General features: G+C 61.2%; 1 protein-coding gene across 1 annotated transcript in view; it reads right to left on the bottom strand.

Moving 5' to 3' along the window:
* The window catches only part of FIBCD1 (fibrinogen C domain containing 1), a 19,488-nt gene extending 17,915 nt beyond the window's left edge, over nucleotides 1-1,573 (bottom strand). Inside the window, exon 1 of the mRNA XM_015567749.1 lies at nucleotides 6-1,573. Coding sequence (XP_015423235.1) covers nucleotides 6-254 — 249 coding nt within the window. The 5' untranslated portion in view covers nucleotides 255-1,573. The remainder of the gene's footprint in view (nucleotides 1-5) is intronic.
* Nucleotides 1,574-8,045: the final 6,472 nt, after the last annotated feature.

Raw genomic sequence — 8,045 nt, 5'->3', positions numbered from 1 at the left:
TCGGCTCTGTCCACGGTGACCAGGGCGCTGTTGGCCCCCGCCGGCCCCGTGCTGACCACGGGCGGGAGGGCCGTGCCGGGCGTGTGTGTGTGATTCAGGAAGAGCACGGCCCCGGTGACGGTCACGGCCAGCAGCACGGCCAGGGAGAGCAGCACCGTGCACAGCACGTAGCCACAGCTCGGCCGCTGCAGCCAGGCACACGGACACAGGGACGGTGGGACAGACAGACAGACAGGAGACAGAAGAGGCAGCATCAGGGCAGACCCGGGCCTGCAGCTCCGCCCCCGTGAGGAGGACCAAGCAGCCCCAGGTCGGGGCCTCTGGACCAGGCTCAGGGAGGGCCCTTCTCAGGGAAGGGAGTCACAGAGACAGAGAAGGGGCCACCCCAAAGACGGAGCGAGAGCAAGAGCCGCCGGGACACAGAGCTGGAGAGGATGGAGAGGGAAACCGAGGCAGAACAGGGACACCAATGCAGAGGGTGACCCTGCCCTGTCGCTGGCCCTGCCCTGCCCCACTCGGCCGGCTCAGGCCAGGACCGTCCTCCCCAGCGAGCCCTCGGGGTCTGCTCTCCACAGAGCAGGCCCCCAGCAGGATACACAGAACAAACACCCCGGGTGCAAAAGGACTCCCTCCTTCTCAGGAGGCCAGGGCTGGGGCGACAGGGCAGCTGTGACTCCCAGACCAGAAACGGACGGAGGCGGCAGGCCAGGGAAGAACTCGAACTGGGCTCTGGACACAGGGGGCGCTGGCCACACAGGAAGCTGGGCCCCAAGTGCACCTGGCAGCACCGAGACACAGTGGCAAACCCAGACTCACTGGACCGTCTGTCACGGCCCAAAGGGAGCTTGGAGAAGGCCGCCGAGCATCTGACGCATGGGGAAACGGAGACCAGAGAGGGCCAGGGGCTTGCCCAGGGTCACACAGCACATTAGAAGCAGAGCTCAGACTAGACCCCCAGCCTCCTGCCCCCTAAAGACTAAATTTCCCCACATTTTCAACTCTCTGGACTCGGTGCATCTTTAAATGAGTTAGTGCACGAGGCGCCTGGCCCACTCTTGGCGCGATGGGCGTGGGCAGGGAATACCGGTGGCTTTTATTGCCTCCTGGTCAGCGGGCACGGAGCAGCGGGAAGCGCCTGGTTTTTTATTTTCCACCGAAAGTGCTATTCCTGTGTGTGGCTGGTGCCGGGCGCACCTTCTCTCTTTTTTCCACATTTTAACATCTCTGACGTTGGGGTGCATCTCACAGCTGTAACTGACAGCTTGCCTGCTTGCTTAGTGACGTAGACTGCGTCCTCTCGCATCACACAACAGAGCTCACCGTGAGAAAATGTGGGAGCGCAAACCGCCTCTTCTCCACAAGCGCAAACGCCCAGGACTCCTGAGCGTTCTGCGGCCTGGCCTGCGGGAGGAGGCTGAGTCCGGGGGCGGGCCCTGGCGCGCAGACCCCCAGGAAGCCACCCGCGTTATTGGCAAGATGAGGGAGCAATTTTCAGCCGGGGTGCCGCAAGAATTCCCTAAACATGCAATGCCTGGCCAGTCAGGGGCACTGACCTTTTCCCCTTAGATTGTCAAAAAAAGAAAAGCCAACACAACAGTAGCTGTCGGTGTGGATGCCCTGCCGTGACCCATCCATGTGTAGGTCATATAATAGAGTTGCCTCTATTGGTCACGTTGAATAATAAGCTTGTGTGTGACTGGTTAATTTTTGGTACCAGAAATCCTTACATACAAGTATAGGCACCTGAGTTTTTTTTAAAAAAAGTCACTTTGGAGCAAAAAGGATAGGTAATTACTGTACCATTTGTGTGTGTGTGTGTGTGTGTGTGTGTGTGTGTGTAAATCACTCAAAATTATACCTATTTTTTGTCAGATCAGCAAAAAGTATTTTTTTGGTGTGCCGCGGAATTTTAATAATTAGTTTATGTGTGCTGTGAAGATGAGCAAGGTTGAACGTCACTGCCCTGGCCTGAACCTGCAGGGAGGGGGACACACTGCCCCCCAACTTGCTCCAGGCCTTTCTCTCCACACCTGTCCAGGCCCCAGGGGCGCCATCCACCCCGGGCTCCACACAGAAAAGACGGTTTACTGCAGCCAGACCTGCCACGGTGGCTCCCCTCCGGCAGCTCTGCACAGGCTGCGCGCTGAGCCTGACACATCCACTTCTCCTGCTCCTCGTCCACTGGCCTAACGAGATGCCGCCTCCTCCAGGAAGCCTCTCATGACTGTTTCCTCAGCCCTCCTCCCAGTTTAGGAGGGGCCCCTCCTCATGTTTCCACAGCCCTTGCTGCCCCCTCAGTGGTACTTATCACTGAGTCATCGCTTTGACTTCATTCATTCACTCATCCACACGTCCAGTAGGCGTTCACTGGTGTCCCCACGAGCCAGGCTCCAGCCAGGCCCTGAGGATGCCGTAGTGGACAGCTGTCCTGGCCCTGCCCTGAGGGAGCGCTTGTCCCATAGGCTGTGATTGTTAACTGTCTTTGGGGGGCACAGATCCCTTTGGAGGGGATAAAGGCTGCTGGCATTCGGGGCTGCCAACCCCAGGCCCAGGAGACGTGCCCTGGACCAGGAGCCCCCCGAGGGCAGGCACCGAGGGCCTGGCTGTTGGGTGGATGGAAGAGCAGGCGGACTGGGTCATTCCTCTGGCCACACTGGTGTGGGGAGCATGTGGAGGCCCTGGGACCTCTAGGGCTTGGCAGGGCAGAGCCCCATGATATCCATGCTGAACCCTGGACCCCGCGGCAGGGCACCTCTGACCCTGTGGCCGCCTCCGATGGCCTGGCACAGATGTGGCAACGTCCCAGCCCCCCAGTCACTGCGGTCAGCGGCCTCTGGAGTGGTGGGCACCGCGTTGTCACTGCTGTCCTCTGAGTCTGTACCGTGTTCCTGCCACTGGAACCTGCAAACACTTCCCTGCGAGGGGGCTCATTTTGCAGATGAGAAAACCGAGGCTCAGAGAGAAGACGTTGCCCACAGTCACTCGGAAGGCAAAATGCCCAGCCAGCGCTTGAACCCAGGGCCGGGTAGTGACTCTGGAATCTCACCTCCGTGCCCAGACTACTCACTGGGCAACCCCACAGGGTCCCTCCCTCTGCCTGGGGTGTGACTGGGGTTTGCGAAACAAAGCTGTGTGTCACCAGCAGGTCTTGGTCAGGTCCCTCCTGGGTCCCCTGGGACCCTCCCCGGCAGCTCAGAGCCATTCCTCCCACTGATGAGCACCTACGTCCAGCCAGTGAGGCAGGGTGGCCAAGTCCCCGTGTCTCCGGGACCCCGGTCCTCTCCGCACCCACTCTGCCCAAGCCCAGGTCCCTGGCCGGAAGGCAGGGTTGTGAGGAGAGGAGGGGCTCAGGAAAGCTGCAGGGGGTCCCCCGGGGGCAGGGCAGCAACGGAACTTGGAGATGAAATGCACCACTGGGCGGAGGAGAATTAGTCTTCCGAGATCACCTCACACACGAAGTGCTGCGCGCTTATCCGCTGCCGTGTACGTGCCTTGCAAAGGAATCTGCCCGAGATAGCACGGGGGCTTTGGGCCTGAGCACCCAACGTGCCGCGGGTGTGGCCTGAGTCAGCCTTGGCTGTGGGGGAGCGGGCATGCACCCTGCTGGCTGCCAGGCATGGGGCGGGGCGCACAGCCCCCCTTCCAATGGTGAGGAGCGGGAGGCCAGGCAGGTGTCCCCAGAAGTGGGCAGGAGAGGAGCCCTGGCTCCGGTGAGGACGACATGGGCACGTGATGCCACAGAGGTGCCTCCACTGCAGGCAGCACCTGTCCTGCTGCCTCCTGAGTCGCCAGCCTCAGAAGTGGGCATGGGGTGCGGCAGAGGGAGGGGGGCTCTGAGGAAGGGCCTCACAGCCCAGCCTGTCCGGCCGCCACCGCCTGCTCCTGGTTACCGAAGGGAGCTGGTGATGGCTGCGCCTCTGCCCTGAGCCCAGGCTCCCGGTACCAGGAGGAAGGAGGGTGCCTCCCTCCGGGAGAGGCCGGGAGGCCGAGGCTGGCACAGTGCTCCCAGCCCTGCCTCCCAGGGGCAGCCCGGCCAAAGGCAGGCTGTTCAGGACGGAGACACGCTGTGGGCTGATGGGGTCTGTACCGCGTTCCTGCCGCTGGAACCTGCATATAACCCCCGCAGGGGGGCTCATTTTGCAGACGGGAAAACGGAGGCTCAGAGAACAGAACACTTTGCCCAAGGTCTGGGAGTCCCCGTCACCTCCCCCAGGAGCCCACCCCTGGGCAAACGGTTCCTGATTGGGGTTGGACCCTGAGGCCCTGGCCCTGGAAGAGAAGGAGCTCAGATCCCTAGAGTGAGGGGCTGGTTATTCTGCTCAAACTCCGGGTCCCAAGATTAGGGGAGAGGATCTGTGGCTGTTCTGGGAGCCCTTGGCCTAGGGCACCTGCAGGCGATGCCCTCGGCCCCTGGCGGCCAGGTCAGTCACAAGGGCTGGCTAAGAGTGAGGGGCCGTGGAGGGGCCCGGAGGAGGGGCCCAGGAAAGGACAGGAGGAGGGAGGCCTGGACTTGCACCCCCAGGGGCCTCTTTCTTCCTCTCTCCTCCTCTCCCAACCTCCTCTCTCCTCTCCCAACCGTGTGGCCCAGGGACCTCAACCCGAACCCCAGGGACCCAGAGGGAAGAGGCGTCTTCTTCACGGTCCCGCACACCCCGCTTTGTGATGACAGCTGTCTCGTGAGTTTTCCCCTGGAGACTGAGCTCCCCGAGGCACAGGTTCCCGCCGCCTCTCCTGGCGAATGAAATGCAGCAGGTTTAGGTTAGACCCCAGGAACTTCTCAAAGGGAATTATTTTTTTCTTTCTGGAGTGTTTTTAGAAAATGTGGAAGTATTCAGAGAATTGCCTGGGTAGGTCAGAGGTGGACGCCCTGTGGGGTGGCTTGGCTGGGGGCTACTCAGAAACAAGCCCCACCCCGGGAGACGGCTCCATGGTGACTTGCTGCACCCCCCTCCCCCACCCCACCTCAGGGCGAGAAGAATCGTGCTACTTCTAGATCCTTTCATCTGAGCAACCCCAGCTCCTGGCAACTATTCCCCCGTCATCTCCTGCCCTGAGGCTAATGAAGTCGGGAGGTCACCCAGGAAGCAGGAGCTGAGGCAGATGGGTGGTCGGACAGAGCTGGCAGCGGGTGCTGTGAGCCTGGGAGTCACGAAGCGGGATGCTGGAGCCGGCTCCCCGGGAGTGACGTGACAGGGCCGCTCAAACAAAGGTCAGCCAGCAGCTCTTCCCTTCTCTTCCCACCGAGGCTCGTTGGCGCCTGGGAGGATCCGGGTTTGGGTCCCGGCTCCAGCTCCCTTAGCCTCAGTCTCCTCATCTGTCAAATGGGGCGATCATTCCTGCCGCCAACCTGCCAGGCTGGTTGTGACTAAGAAATGAGAGCTGTGGGGAAGGGGCCGCTGGTGCTCAGGTCCTGGCACTGCATCTATCCTCCCAGAGAAAGGGCCGCGTTACAGAAGCTCAGGCAGGCAGGCCCTGCTGCTGGGAGCAGGGAGGTCAGGTCACTTTCCCTGGTGGGCAGAGGGGTGATCCGGACACTGACAGTTTGCCAAAGGCGACAGGCTGCTGTGAGAGCCACCCTCCTGGAGGGTGCACAATGCTTTACGGTTTGCAAAAACACACCATTACTTCATGTGACCCCCCTAGCAGCCCTCATGAAGCGAGGGGGGTGCAGGGATTGTGGATCCATTTTACAGATGGTCAAGTCCAGGCCCGGAGAGGGGGAGTCACTTACCCAGACTCACACAGCATGCCCATGGCCGAGATGAACTAGGAGGAGGGACCCAGGGAACCGGCCTGGAGGGAAGCAGGGCCATAAAGGCTCTCCCTTTCTTTTTTTAAAAAATATTTTAAAATTGATTTTAGAAAGAAGGGAAGGGAGAGCTAGAAACATCGATGAGAGAGAAACATGGATCGGCGGTCTCCTGCACGCCCTCTACTGGGGATCCAGCCCGCAACCCGGGCATGTGCACTGACTGGGATTCGAACCAGTGACCTCTTGGTTCATGGGACGAAGCTCAACCATTGGGCCACCCTGGCCAGGAAAGGCTCTCCTTTCGACAAAGGGCCCAGGAAAGGCCTCGCCTCTTATCCGAAGCTTCAGACAAGCCTGAGCGGGCACAGTGCACAGCTGCCTACATGCTGGGGCACGAAGGAGCTGGGGGTGAGGCAGTGTTTGATCCCGGGCCACAGCCCTCAGCCGCCTCTGCTGCCGAAGGGCAGGCAGTTGCACCCTGGCCTGGCGCAGCTGGAGTATGTGTCCCCCAGGAGCAGCAGAGGAGGCCCTGACGCCACATTTCAAACAGATGCCTCAGGATCCACCTCCCTTTGAGACACAGCAGCCCTGGCCAGCTCTGCTCCCGCAGCTCCTCCTGGCTGAGGCTTCATGCCGTTCAATTCAACAAACATCCCTCAGCTCCCAGCCCGAGCTGCCCAAAGGGCAGGAGCCTGGGCCCCGGGGGAGACCCCAGGCTGGGGGCGCAGAAGGAGCATGTGTCCAATGGGTGCTCCTGTTAGAGGAGAGACTCAGGGCTAGGGCACAAGGCAGTGAGGTAAAGGCAGCTGAGCAGCACAGGCGAAATACCACTGGGCATCAGGGAAGGCTTCCTGAAGGAGGAGGCATGTGGTAGGTTTTCCCTAAGGGAAGGATTGTGTGTGTGTATGTGTGTGTGTTGGGGAGCTAGTGCCGCCAACAAGATGAGACAACAGAGGTTTGGAAATGGACAATTGGTACCTGTAAGGGGCTAATAAAAAGGAAGAATGAGCCAGGCACGGGGCGGGGTGGCCTTGATTGACACGTCTAGAAGGTAATTCTATTCTTGCTAAGAGGGGAGAGAGTCAGATTTCAGCAAGAGGAGACTATCTGGGGATGGCCTGGGCGTGGACCTGACCTAGCAGGGAACAGACCACCCAGGCGGCACGGGGAGCCTGGGGTCAGGCCTGGCTTCTAAGCCTTGCTCTCCCGCGAACGTGCTCTGTGACTCGCCTCTGCCACTCTGAGCCACCCACCCTCTGTGCCTGGGGAACGCGCACCCCTGCCCAGTCCCCAGGCTGCTGTGGGGAGTGGGCTTTGCCAACGGTAGAGCGCGGGCCCCACACCAGGGCAGTCGCTCCAGGCAGAATGAGCGTAGCTGCTGCCAACAGTGAGGGGCTGTGGCGGCCGCCCCGTCCGCCCCCTCCTGCCGCGCAAACACGAACTGTTCCTTCCCCAATGACATCTGTCTGGGAGAAATTTGAAATTTAAAATGGGCAGCCCCATTAATTCCTCTCCTTGGTGAGCGGACCTCCTCTCGCTGTCCTGCCTCAGTCCCTTGGCGGCCTGGCCTGGGGCAGCCCCAGGGCTGCGAGGCGCCTCCCCACAGCTCCTGCTGCCAGCCCCTCTCTGACCGGCCTGGAGCTCTGCCCTCACCCTCTCCTGGTGCTCAGCCCCGGGCCCCCTCCAGGCCTGCCCACTTCCACTGCCCCTGAGGAGACAGCAGGGAGGGTGGCCCGGACAGACCTGGAGCTCACAGGCCCTGGAGGGAGTCCCCGCAGAGCTGTGTGGCCGCAGGAGGGCCAGTGTCTCTGAGCCTTGCTCTCCGGCTGCAAAGCTGGGGGCTCGCCAGGCAGCATTCCCACAGGAGGCAGATACTTACTGATCCTCTACGGTGTGTGCGGGGGAGGGGGAGCTATAGGGTGAGGATTCAGAGGAGATGGGTAGGGGGTCCCCATGAAGCTCAGGGGACCGTGCCAGGCACCTGGCACAGGGTGGCACTCAGCTTAGTAGGTGGTTAAGATGCCCTTGTAGGGGTGACGAAACAGACTCGGGGAGAGGTCACTCAGCCAACCACAGGGCTGGTCCCCTTGTGAACTTAAAGGGCCCCCAGACACACGCGCGCACACCAGGGATTCTGTTGGAGGCACAAGGGGGCCCTCCTGCAGGGGTACTGCCCCATCCCGAACCCCAACTTCAATCCTCCTCCGGAGAAGGAGAGGAGGGCGCCAGCCCTTCCCCAGGCCTCCGAGCCTCGCGGGGATGCCCCCCAAACTCCACCCGGGAGCTGGGCGTC

This window comes from Myotis davidii, unplaced genomic scaffold (assembly GCF_000327345.1).
Source record: "Myotis davidii unplaced genomic scaffold, ASM32734v1 scaffold651, whole genome shotgun sequence".
NCBI lineage: Eukaryota > Metazoa > Chordata > Mammalia > Chiroptera > Vespertilionidae > Myotis > Myotis davidii.
Note: the sequence above shows the minus strand (reverse complement) of the source record. Positions and strands in the feature narration are given on the sequence as shown.